General features: G+C 43.6%; 2 protein-coding genes across 5 annotated transcripts; one reads left to right on the top strand and one right to left on the bottom strand.

Annotated features, from left to right (window-relative positions):
- Nucleotides 1-1,239: 1,239 nt before the first annotated feature.
- Nucleotides 1,240-6,341, bottom strand: asphd2 (aspartate beta-hydroxylase domain containing 2). Of its 3 annotated transcripts, XM_037482723.2 has the most exons (5): nucleotides 6,003-6,341; nucleotides 5,355-5,454; nucleotides 3,699-4,895; nucleotides 3,444-3,557; nucleotides 1,240-3,220 (listed from the first exon to the last, which is right to left on the bottom strand). In XM_037482723.2, the coding sequence occupies exons 3-5, from the start codon at nucleotides 4,561-4,563 to the stop codon at nucleotides 3,090-3,092; spliced, it is 1,110 nt and encodes a 369-aa protein (XP_037338620.1). In that variant the 5' UTR covers nucleotides 4,564-4,895; nucleotides 5,355-5,454; nucleotides 6,003-6,341; the 3' UTR covers nucleotides 1,240-3,089. The 3 variants fall into 3 exon arrangements, with proteins under 3 accessions (XP_037338620.1, XP_037338619.1, XP_037338618.1); XM_037482722.2 differs by having other exon boundaries at nucleotides 5,355-6,341; XM_037482721.2 differs by lacking the exon at nucleotides 5,355-5,454 and having other exon boundaries at nucleotides 6,003-6,340.
- Nucleotides 6,342-7,170: 829 nt separating this feature from the next.
- Nucleotides 7,171-12,633, top strand: ggt5a (gamma-glutamyltransferase 5a). 2 transcript variants are annotated; one of them, XM_037481366.2, is made up of 12 exons: nucleotides 7,171-7,766; nucleotides 8,059-8,186; nucleotides 8,270-8,365; nucleotides 9,213-9,399; nucleotides 9,514-9,674; nucleotides 9,885-10,031; nucleotides 10,261-10,391; nucleotides 10,962-11,146; nucleotides 11,344-11,435; nucleotides 11,654-11,760; nucleotides 11,937-12,047; nucleotides 12,134-12,633. In XM_037481366.2, the coding sequence occupies exons 1-12, from the start codon at nucleotides 7,600-7,602 to the stop codon at nucleotides 12,278-12,280; spliced, it is 1,659 nt and encodes a 552-aa protein (XP_037337263.2). In that variant the 5' UTR covers nucleotides 7,171-7,599; the 3' UTR covers nucleotides 12,281-12,633. The 2 variants fall into 2 exon arrangements, 1 of the variants encoding a protein (XP_037337263.2); XR_005121043.2 differs by lacking the exon at nucleotides 12,134-12,633 and having other exon boundaries at nucleotides 11,659-11,760.
- Nucleotides 12,634-13,159: the final 526 nt, after the last annotated feature.

The following is a 13,159-nucleotide window of genomic DNA, read 5'->3' as shown; positions in this document are numbered from 1 at the left end:
CACAACATCCATGTAGGCTATAGTTGAATAGAGGATCGTCATAACAACCTTCTGATGATGTGTTACCATACATCCGTTTTGGATTGTGACGTTAGTCGTCTTGTGTTGAAAAATTGTCTTTTTAGTGAAGAAAATATTAATGACAATATAATATTGTGTCTATCCAGACCCTCAAGAGCCACAAACCGACCGGTTATTTTAAACGGACCTGACTCATGCAACAGGATATCATGTGACTTAACAACCTATGAGGGATTCACCTGATTTCAATTGTGCCTCATTAGTGCAGAATATCAATCAATTCGTTAATTATAAGTTAATTGCCACTCTAAATTATTTTCACAAGTTAACATAAATAAATGGAAAATTGAAGATTGAGCATCATTATTTGTTGTTTGTCAGGGTATTTGATCGTGCTGATATGTCTAAATGTGCACAGCTGTCTGCATTTGAAGGACACTAATGTCAAACTAAAACATGTTTTGCTTAGTCAGAAACCCCATCAGCAACCTCTATACTTGACTTCACCATAGATAATCAGTTATTAAGACACATTTAAGGATATTTCATCAAACTCTATATGTGCAAATTGCTCAAAGGGTAACACTTGTGTATGCATTCTACCAATTTGATATTGTTCTCCCCTCCCACAAAGCTATACTATCCTCTCTCGAGCACACACTGAGCTTCACTCACACCTCTGGTGCCAAAAGCAAGCTGAGTAGTAATGAAACAATAACTACTACTGTCTACTTTAATAATTCACGCTCTGTGACACAGTTATGTGCTGATAAAACATGCAGCTTATGAAAACAACCCCAAAGAGCGTTTTTAATTGATTCCGTGTTTTTACTGGCACCAACCTGGTGTCAACAGATATCCAGCCCCCAAAGCTTCAGGTCTACAGAATCAGCAATACTTATGTGCCCTTAGAGAAAGTTTTTTTGGAGCGAGGGAGGCAGAATCCTTTCTGTTGAGATAAAACACCAAAATATGAACCCGTATTCTTTATGAGCTTCTGAAAAGAGGCAACTCAATCTAGTGGTTTGGTGTATTGCCAATATAACATGCAGAATATGTGTTTCTTCTACTGAACAACTAGCTCCTGCAGCATGTTTTAATCAGTATGTGCAGCAGTTTCATTAGTGAAAAGATGCTTAAGTAGTGAACAACATGCTTGTAGTGTGAAAACCAACTCATGTTTGACATCTTTGTAAGAGAAACACCTTGGACAACAGCTGGTTAAATAAGATACTCAACCATTTATTAAATGTACAGAAATACTGTTGGAAATCCACACAAGAATGCGTTAAAGGACAAATCCTTAATCCTAATGTAAACAAAATGGTTGCCCCATCATATGCTGCATATGTGAAGCAATGCTTTGGGAATGACAGTTTTGCTCTTAACAGCACTCTTGATTTTAAACCTAATTATGGACAGCTCAATGTGAGTGTCGGTGTTGGCCGATGTTGTAAACATTATAATTGAATAGATGGACCTGTAAAGCTGCTGAAGTTACATTTTGTGCACATATACCAATGAAATGCTTTTGAGGAATTAAGGATTGTGGCATTAAAAATGGATACCATATGGGGCTACTAAATAACATATTGATTATAAATAAAGATATCACAAAACAACAGAGATCGTACTTCATTTCAAGCAATTTACAGAATCTACAAATTGAATCTATCAAAAATGATTGAATGAAACAGAATGAAATGTAATCACTTTAGCTGTAAATCATGACAACACAATAGTTATAGCATTGAAGACAATCATTGTAAATCATTTCAGACCATTCAGTTTGTGTTTTTTCTTTTTACCTCAACCCTATTTACAGAAATACAAACCTCATATCAAATACAACCAAATTACGAGGGTTTAGTAAATTTACCAAAACGCTTCACCTCCAGTGTTACAGCACAGGCCGACTCACACACATAAAAATGTGCTTATCTAACCGTGTCTTTGAAAGCAGGATTGATTGTTCAAAGGGGAGCACAATTAACACACTGGCAGGAGTCATGACGCGGATACTAGCTGCGTCTGTAAACATTCATGACATGATCAACATTGGACCTCCGCCATCACATCTATCAAAAAAAAAAAAACAATACAGTGATCGGTAACATTAGAAATGACTTTAAATAATGAATTATTACCATCTTTAGTTATTATCCCAGCAACATTATTACATTAAATTTGTTTAGTTTACATACATTTAAATTGAATGCATTTATTTGTAAAGCCACTGGGGAACAACACAGTATTATTTTGTTTAATGTGTTTGACAACCTTTGGATTAAGGTTATCAGCACTGCTGAAAATATCCCTCAGCTTTAGCTTAACCTCGGCTGTGATTGATTCGGCTGTGAATATTTCACCATTCTGCAAGCAAGAGATTTGTCATTCGTTCAGGAGGAAAAACTTTAAAAGTGGGTGTTTTTTGTAAACTAAAAATGTGCCAATGCACTGACAATCAGGTTTTGATTTGACTCAAAATGAGCATCTTAACTGTGACTGAATGTGTTGAGAAATATAAAAAGTTGAATGATTTCTTTTTTTAGCCCTTGGGGGAAATGTATGCAGGTGATACAATAAGTTTCCAACATTTGGATTTGTTGAGGAAAAAGTAACACTATAATTATAAGAATCTTATAAAGAATTTATTTTGCTCCAGAATTGGCCAAAAGTTGAAAAGAAAATGTATTTGATGGAAACTTCTTGATGGGCTCTTATCTGTAGTGTTCAGTCACATCATTGTGCATACGCAAATACATTGAAAATTTCAGATTTTGGAGATAGAATAACGACCGATAAGCTAAAATGTCCCTGCCATCATGTTAACACACGTTAATACAATGGCGGCATTTCAAGATTTGTATATTTATGTCTCTCGTAGTTTTGAACAAAAGAGGCCCAATGTTTGGTCATCTGCTAAGAAGAGTTTAGAAAGATACCGCATGTGATGGAGAATATGTGAGAGCTGTTCTGGAGGCACAAAAAGAGTTGTTCCCCAACCGAACAGACACTTCCCCTAAACAGCATATGTGTCTTGTTCAGACGTGGTTTCTCACTCACACTTATTTCCCTTCCTTGTCCTCTAAGCGGCCCGGAGTGAAAATGTAGTCCAAGGCTTGTCTCTCAGCAGCGGCCACATTGGGGTGCCAGAGGTCCACCATGAAAACCACTCGAAGGCCGTCCTCTGTGCCGCCTGCACACACGCACACACGCGCACACACACACACACAGCAACAAAAAGAAAAAACATGAACCCATTATGTTGTGATCTTCATGGCAAAACCCATCAGCGTCTCTCAAATGCTCTCAATTAACTTGATATTGGATTAAATCATTTTCAAGTGAATTCTCCTCAATGGAAATGAAATAAAAATGAGACGGAGGGCATTAAAGATTTATTTTGAATCGCTTCTTACCCTCGTGGAAGGCCCTGTGGAGGAAGGAGTCATCAAAAAGCAGACAGCTGCCCTCAGACCAGCATTGTGGCTCCCCACCAACTACAAGCTCACAGGAAGGGGGCACTCTAAGACCTGCCAGAGAAGAACAAAAAGTTATTCGACGTATCGATGAACTTTCTCCCAGGTGATGTATCCCAGAAAAGAAAGGACCTTGTCCCGTACAATTACAATACGCTGTTAAAAGCATCAAACAAAAGTCTGTCTCTCTCTTACCCAGGTGACAACGCAGCCGGACATTCGTTGGACCGTAATGCTCAGTGATCAAAGCTCCGGGCGTGAGCACAGAGAAGCAGGCGTTTCCGAACACGTTGTTGGCGATGAAGGTGCGCAGCTGGCCGAGCACCCTCCAGGCCCGCGGACACCTCCTGACATTGAGAACCAGAGGGGTGCCTTGGTTGACCAGGTAGTAGGTCCACCACTGCCCGCGGGGAGTGTTGTTGGCTTTCCATCCCGGTGGCAGGGAGGAGCCGCCGCGGGCCGGAGGTTGGTGGTAGATGCTCTCGAACTCGGCGAGAAGGGCGGGGAAGCTCTGCTCCAGCAGCTCTACGTCGTGCCTCTGCACCTCTCTGGAGAAGAAAGGAGCCGACGGCAGGTCGGGGAGGAAGAAGACCTCTGGCCGCTGGATGGTCGGTCGGCTGTTGAGGTATCGGCCTTGATCGCGCACTCCTTTGTGCACCCTGCCCATACCGGACCAGGTGTAGCGCTTGGCGTAATCCTGCAGGCTGTGATAGAGCCTCTGGTTCAGACTCTCGCCGGCGCTGGTGCACCGGAAGCACTCTGACGACTGGCAGAAGGCGAAGCCGTTCTGCTCCTCGAGCATTGATCCGTTTTTCCCCTTCCCCCTACCTCGGCAGTCGGGACTCATGAAGCCCCCCACCACCCCTCCGATTCGGCTGGGCCCGGCCAGATACCTCCCTCGCAGAGGGCTGGAGCCGTGCTCCCGGCCCACCCTGTAACAATACCACATGAAGAGCAGCAGCACGCACATGGCTATCGCAAAGGCACAGATCTCACACTCCCGGATGGACTGCATCCCTCCAGCCACCATCTCCCTCACGTTATCTAGTGACCACTCCATCTGGGCTCGTCTGGGGATCGCTGAATGTTAGGGGAGGCGGGGGTTTTGTGCTGATTAATGCTTAGTTAACAGGTCTGTTGGCGATTGGGATGGCCTTAAACCACACACGGGGCGTAAGTGAGTGTCAAGCAGCTCTTTTTGCCCCACTGTTTGGTAAACAGTCTGCTGATTTGATCTGAAAATATTGCTCCTCAGTCCTGACATTTCACCAGCCTGCAACGGGGGAAGGTCTCTCCTTGCATGTTTCCAGGCTGTGCGGTATTCATGCTGCTTCCCTTCTCTTTCTTTCAGACAAATGCAGACAGACACCGCGCCTTAGGGTTATCTGTTCCCTGAAAAACAAAGACAGAAGGGGAGAAAAAGGGGTGAGGGAGGGGGGGGGGGGGTACTGGAACTGACATTAGGGAGGGCGATGCTGCAATGGACGTGAAGGACCAAAACTATTTGCTGTCCATGTGTTGGCATCCAGAATGAGTTAAACCCAATGCAAGGATCGTAACAATGTGCTTTGGGTCTGCCAAAAATATCACATCCTGTATGCACCACAAAGCACAACTGCTGAAACTCACCCACGCAATGTGGTCTTTAAAATCACCCCCCCCCAGGCTTTCAACACAATTTGGAATTCATTCTCTCCTATATTGCCCTGTATGAAAACAATGAGTCATGGGCACATTGGTGCTTTTAGGACAAATCTCTCCCTCTTATATATTTGTCAAACCCCGCTTAAAGAAGTGCGGACCAAAACAGCGAATGCTGGAAACTCACACAAAAACAGTGTTGATACCCACCCACATGTAGTATGACTGGCATAGGTTGCTCAGCATGAGCTGCATTAATGGATCCTCGGGGGGAGGGCGGGGGCGAACTGTAGCCTGGTGTAATTGCATGCTGTTTAAGTAAAACATAGAAAGAAGACAGGACTACATGATTGCGGTTACATAAAGATAATGGACCAACAGCACAAGTGTGCAATGCGTCAACTGGGATGATATCTCCGCGATGCTTTTCACGAAAAATGGTCGGGTAATCCTTCTCCAATAGAGCCTTCCCTACATCCTGTCTGACAGCAGCGAGACGCCCCCCACATGCCCCCCTCCCCTCCACTTCCCCGTTGCTGCTTTTGAGGACAACCAAACCCCGAACCACGTAGCCATCCACCACGACACGCACACACACACACACACATGCACGCACGCGCGCACGCACAGCATTGCTCCTCCACCGTTTTACATATAATCTGGCCGATGGCGCTGCATCCGCCAGGGCCAAGATACCATACGAAACAGACGGCCCACGTACCGATGGGCTGAGACGTTCAACAAGCCGGGTGCAAACAAAGCATAGGGGTAGAAACCGAGCCGCACGTTCCAAGTGAGTGAGCGCTACGTGGATGTTTCGGCGCGTCGTTGGGTGCGTGCGTGGGTTCGCGTCCATACCTACTCAACAGCCATGCCTGCGGCCAGTGGAGACGAGAGGCGCACAGGTGTTTCTCCGTGGCGAAGCTGCGCACCACTGCAGTGCACAAAGTAGACGGATGCCACGCTCCGACATGATAGGGAACAGCTCCGAAATGCAAACAAATATATATAAGTCCCGACGGGGAACGACGACAACGGAGACAAAACGACAAAAGCGGTGACGACGGGTGGACACGTAGTCCGACTGCGGAGGACAGCAGCGCCAGAGAGGTTTCAGGCAATATTGTTGTAAATACCGAGGCTTCACCAGTGCAAACCACCGAGTGTAAAACGAGAGGAATACGCACATATGTTTCCGGTTAGCCCTTTCAAAATAAATATCTCATTGTGGAATATTCGGAGTTTTTGAGCCTAAATAGAGATGTGGCCATATAGTATGTAGGCTACCATATGTCAATGTCAACACATTGCTCTACAGCTGTCTGCAGAAAAGGGTCTTATTCTGAGTACAATTCTGAAGAATTCAAAGGAAAACCGACTGTGGATATAAAAAGTCATTTCAATACAATTTGGGCTGTGAGCATTTTTGACTGTTTTCTGAAAAATAGTTGACCAAACGATTAATATTAAGAATAACTAGCAAATAGTCAGTCAATGCAATAATTAGTGGAGGCGGTGCTCAAAGCATTCTTTTCTCCTCTTCTTCGGGGCGCCATCATTTTATTTCGAAGGAAATAGTGCCTTCTGTCCGGCATTATTCCGGTAATCTCTTCAGGACTTGGTTTAATTGAGCGCCTCCCTCTTCCGTATGCCTCACGGTTACCCTTCGACTACTAATTGATAAAACAGTAAACATCATTTCCCAAGATGCGTTGCAGCGTGTCGGCGTTGCGCTCACATCAGCCTCAAAGCCGATTTTTTAAGCATCCTCTTTCTTTCCATTTGGCTAAATCCTAGAGGCGAATACCTTTTACCTTTCATCAAAAACAAATATGTTTAACAATATAAAAGGAACGACCTCAATCCGCTTGCAAGTATAAACTAAATTGATCCAACATCCTGCTTTTAATGGCGCAGTATGGAGCCAAAAGCTTTGATCAATTACAAAACAGATAAATAACTGAAAGTTTTTTTGGTCTTGAACATTGAAAAAAATACATTAAACATAAAAATAAGTGGACGAAAAGTATTTCTGGGTTGAATGTACTTTTGACTTCACTCACTATATACTTAATATTTTGAAAGATTTGACATTGAAGTTTAAACAGTCTAAACATGACAACGGTGGAGACCGGAGACGCCACGCACTGAGGCGGCAGACTTTGCGGACCGGAAGCTTGTCAAACTAGTCAATTTGTCCTCAACCCTGTCAATGCACCTGAACTGCCACCAACCCAAAAACCTGAATGTTCTCAAGATCTTTCCTGCGCTCCTCCTACGCCCCGCGGGGAGAGGTGGAGCCAGCTTCTCTTCTGACGGGGCAACGCGCCCAGGTCGGTCAGTAAAGTTTTAGTATTTCAGAGAGAGAGAGAGAGAGAGATAGAGAGAGTGATTCCCTGTCGAATCTGCGATGCAACATTGAAGATCTCCGCAGAGCTTTTGAAGGATTTCAACCATGGCGGGGTCTAAGAAGAGGCTGTACTGTTGCGGCGCGCTGATGCTGCTCGGCCTGGTCGTTGTGATAGTGTTCGTTGCGGCGTACGCGGGGCGCAAGTGCCCAGAAGGCACTTTCTCAAGAGTCGCAGTGGCTGCAGACTCCGGGAAATGCTCCCAAATTGGACGGTGAGTGACCATTTGCGCTTCTTTCACGGCTGCACAAACAGGTCAATGTGTACCACAACAAGTGGACGACATTACGCACAAAACGCGTAAGAAAAAGAAAACTATTTAAAAACGTCTCTTAATTAATAAAAACCAAGAGTTTCGAGGCCACAATTTCTTTTCCAGCTAACATGTAAATCTATGATAATATTTAATAGACAAAGAAGGCGAACTTACTTGGCAGCTGCATGTGAATTATAACGTAATTTACTGTAAATGCCATGGATGTAGCGATACGTGATTGGTCTTTCAGGGACATGATTGAAAGAGGAGGCTCGGCGGTAGATGGCGCCATTGCTGCGCTGCTCTGCACCTCGCTTATAAACCCGCAGAGCATGGGCCTGGGAGGGGGCTCCATATTCACCGTGATGGACAGCTCCGGTAAACATCCATCCACATCCATTCAGCCCTACTGACACAGCAGCACTAACGAGTGGTCAGTTGATAATGTGTTTTCTTCGAAGGCAACGTCAAAATCATCAACTCCAGAGAGACTGTGCCGGGAAATGTAAAACCTGGCCTGCTGGAATCGTGCCCCAAGACTTTCCAACTCATTTCAGGTATTTTCTCTGGCAGATTATCAAATCTTGCCACCTTGTTTTGGTTTCGGGATCCAGTGGGAGCCTTTCTTGTTCTTCTCGTCCCGACTGTTACATCAGATATAGACTCGACTTCTGTACCCTGCTGTTCTGGGAAGAGACATGCCTCAATATACTCTTCAGACAAGTCTGTGCCTGCAAAGGTCTTGTTTGTATTGTATTGTGTACATGCTGGGGGCTCTGCAACCATTAACATAAAGTACACAGCCCCGGGCTGAGCTCTCGCCTACGACCACACAAATAAGTCATGTTGCTACATGTACTTTTCAGTCAATAAGTCAATAAGAAAGAAGGTTGATGCTGTGACACTATTTAACAAGGCAAACCCTTTAAAGATTTAATGTACGGTTCTTAAACAAACAAATGCATTCAAGTAAAAGTACTACATTCTGAATAGATGTCATCTACTTAAACGCCTGTTAAAGTAAAACTAAAGAAGAAGAAGAAGTATCAAAGAGGAAGCACTAAAACTATGTCTGGTGCATTAGCATATATTACAGTATTAGGTTGTTAATATTGAATCATTATTGTAAAAAACCCATTTAATTGTTGTAGCTACTTGAGGTGATGCTACTGTAGTCTTAACAACTTTATAGATAAGCAAGTCCCAAAATTATATTTACTTTTTGAAATATTCTCTAATCTTTGTGTTAAATATTGGTTTAACTTCAGATATTGACTGTTAGATTAGAGATTTCCTCTCTATAATTCTATCTTTAATCTAAAAGGCTTACAACTTAAAAGGTGACTGCAACTGTTCTTTGCTCCTTTGTAGCAATAAGTAGTAAATATCTATTCATCTGTTCAGGCAGCCAATGGATCGGGGTCCCAGGGGAAATACGGGGTTATGAAACGGCACACAACCTTTATGGGAAGTTGCCGTGGGCCGACCTCTTCCAGCCAACCATCCAACTGGCCAGGGAAGGGTTTCCTATTCCTCAGATCCAAGGACGATACATCTCATACGTTGCTACAAACGAGACCAAGGCACTACGGTAACAACACCCCCCCCCCCCCCTCCTCTCCCTAAAACAAGTCAGAAATATGATGAGCACAAACCAGCACATTGTAGTTCATGCTTTTTTTTCTTCTTTGTATTTGCCCCTCAGGGATTTGTATACAGATAAGAATGGAAACATAATGAAGACTGGTGATATTGTGAAGTTTGAGAAACTGGCCGACACCTTGGAGTTGATCGCACACCAAGGGGCAGAGGCCTTTTACACTGGAAGCATAGCGGAGGATTTGATCCGTGACATACAGGAGGCAGGTATTGTCAAACGGTTTTCATCATCATCCTTTTTTTTTTTTTTCAACCATTTTCTATCTTTGTCTGGCAAAACGGTCCACATACAAATAATCAATCAATTGGGTCTGCGACCACTCACAGACTCCAATGCGAGCTGATTTTACCTGTTGGGAGTCTTGAACGTGGGGATTTATTTTGTTCAATTTTCTTTGTTTCCATGTTTTTGCACAGGAGGAACTCTCACAGCGCAGGACTTGGTGTCGTACAGAGTCACAGTGACTGACGCGTGGGTTGTTCCTCTTGGGGAGTACCAGATGTATATACCCCCACCCCCTGCAGGGGGGGTCATCCTCAGCTTCATCCTAAACCTCTTGAAAGGTCCCTGCTGAACACAAACTGCAGAGCTGCCACTCATCCACACTTTCAAATCTCATAGTTCATGTGTTAAACTGAGAAATGACAAATTAACATTTTCACTATTTGTTGCAGTAATTTACATAAATTAGGAGAATATAATGTGTTTAATGAAAAGGGAACATCTCAATATGGCACATGTTTCAAAAGCCGAATGTACTTGGGGAAACTGAGCAATTGCTTTTATTTACAGGATACAACTTGGATGCAATGTCTTTGAAAGGTAAAGAAAAGAATCTACTTTATCACCGTCTTGTGGAAGCCTTTAAGTTTTCCAACGGATTAAAGAAATACATCCGTGATCCAGGATTCAACTCAGAAGAAGTGAGTTCATTTTCAAGTAATTTAGTCTAGACACGACTTAAAATCAGCGAGGATATTATTCACATCATTTATTTGAGTAAATGTTGCAATGCCAGACTGTAACATTTAACCGTTGCTGGCTAAAGAAGCAAATGGAAGTTCTATATAACTACAACATATCAAAATTGTTTAGCAGAATAACTGCAACTACTTCATATACTGTTAAGATTTATAACAAATGCATGCTATTTTGTTTGTTGATTACAAAAAATGGAATGTGCAAAGTCACTGGTAACAGCTGCAAAATCAAAGAATACACAACTGTGTTGTATCAACAGTACTAGAGGAGCTTCCCTTAGTTTATTTCCACCATTCCTTCAATTTGAGAAGCGTACAAGTGAACTGAACGGTCTTGTCATAAAAATAAAAGGGTTATATATTGGATACAATTCTTTCAATCGTTTTCTGAATAAACTTTAGGTTTAGGTTTTTCTTCAAAGCAACTATCAAATACAATCACAACTTTACCTTTAACGACGTGGGGTCTTCCTTATGATTTGTTTGTTTTTGAATGCTCTGAACTTTTCACAGATGGCCAAGAAGCTCACAGAGGATAGCTTTGCCAAGCACATACAGAGCTTGATCAGCAACCACCAGACTCACGATGCCCACTATTACAACGTCACGCCCCATTTGGACAGCATGGGCACCACGCATGTGTCTGTGCTGGCTGAGGATGGATCTGCTGTGTCTGTCACTAGCACCATCAACCACATGTCAGTGTTTGAAGGGGTTCGGCTTCGCAGCGAGAAATCACTGTCGGCAGAATAGTAGAAGATTAAGTTTTAAGAGATTAGGAAATGAGTGTTTTTGTAAAGGGAATTAAAAAAGGAATGTCTCTTTTCTCCAAGTTGTCAACATCCATATGCACATTGACGAGATTCAGAGAGTTAACTCTCTTTTCTCTTCACAGATTTGGCTCCAAGGTCATGTCTCCAAGGACCGGCGTCATCCTCAACAACCAGCTGTCTGACTTCTGTGGGAGAGAAGAGAGCATCTTTCCTGGTAACCAGATCAGCACAAAGTCCTTTTTTTAAAATGTAGAGTTTAGTTCTGTGACATCTGTCTGATATCAGTTGCTGAATAAAGGTCGATTGTTAAATAAATACCATCATTCTAAATGGGAGTCACATCATTTGAAGACACTTCTTTCTTCTGACTTCAAAGAGTCTCCAGTAAAAAGCTGCTTGCTACGTCAATCAAGGCTTTTGTTGTGTTGCCAGGGCAGCAGCCTCCATCCAGCATGGCCCCCACTGTGCTGAAGTCTAATTCAAAGCTGCTGGTGATTGGATCGACTGGTGGGAACATGATCACGGCAGGGCTGGTCTCGGTGAGTTTCCCTGGCAATAACGCTGAGGGCCATTAAGATAAATTACTCCCGTCTAATGCCCCTCACTGGTGTCGGAACACATTTTTTCATGTCACCATAATGCCCGTAGTCAATTCTGTACTCATCCCTTTTCCATCTGACAGCCTGCAATCTATCATTCTGTTTTCTCCTTCCAGGCGCTTATGAACCACCTTTGGTTAGGAAAGAGCCTCAAGGAGGCGATCGCTGCACCGGTTGTCTACGTCAACGGTCGAAATATATTGGCCTTTGAGCCCAATTTTGATGAGGTAACTAAATCAAATACATTTATTGGCTAAAATAAACACTTGACATTTTCTCCAACCCGAGTCTCCTTATCTCCTCCGTTCTTCAGAACGTGATCGAGGCTCTGGCGGCTCTAGGACACACGCAAAAAACCATAAGCCGCTTCTACAACGTGGTCAATGCTGTGGAGAGGGAGGACGGCTGCATCTGTGCCGTGTCTGATGCCAGGAAACTGGGCGAAGCGGCCGGCTACTGAGACCCGGAGCCGGTGCCGTTCCTTTTTGCAGGAGGGCCTTTTTAAAGTCACAGCGACCTTCGGAAGGCACAAATCATGTTACATCGTTCAATGAATCACAGAATAACTTGTCTTCTTTGGCTGAACGCTCGCTGTTACATGAACCCTGAAGCCTCGAAGCAGAACTGACTGGAACAGTGACATGTGGGATTTTAATGTTTACAAAGAAACAAATGGGATATAACCAGGACTCTTTGTTTGTTCACATCTTCAGTAACAATAAATGCTGGTGGAAATCTATACTAACTGGAATTCATGACGTTAAGTGAAGATTAACACACATTCGCACAAGGTAACTCTGACCCGGCACTTGAATCTCTTGAACCGGAGATCATTGTTGTTTATTTCTGTGAATCTGTCCTTCTGTTATTTTACTCTCAACAATGTGTGACATCTCTATGCTGTTTTTCACAAATTATTCTCATTTTGCCACGGCACGCAGCAGCTGTGGCAATCGGATGAAACAATGAATCGTACAAACATGATGATAGAAACCTGGTGAGATTAAGTATGTGAATTTTTTTTTAAATTTGACTTAAAATCTTGGGATGGAAAATTTCCAATAATAAGATGCTGGGGGGGGGGGCTTTGGGGCTGTGCTCTGTTGCCCTATCACATGGCATTTAGACCTCAGGGGGTCTGACAGTATCACTGAGCCATGACCTTATGGGACTGCCCTGTTGCAAATGTCACATTACCATGGCTGGAGGCCGAAACAGAGGGTTGCCTGGAGAGGACCACGGGTCGGGCCTCATGCGATGACCACCCTGCCTTTCTACTGGCAAAGGTTGGCGGCTCAGGCGTCGAACCCTGACTGCACGCGGAGGTACAGATGACCCT

This window comes from Pungitius pungitius, chromosome 5 (assembly GCF_949316345.1).
Source record: "Pungitius pungitius chromosome 5, fPunPun2.1, whole genome shotgun sequence".
Taxonomy (NCBI): Eukaryota; Metazoa; Chordata; class Actinopteri; order Perciformes; family Gasterosteidae; genus Pungitius; species Pungitius pungitius.
The sequence above is the reverse complement of the archived record's forward strand: the minus strand, read 5'-3'. Positions and strand labels throughout refer to the sequence as shown.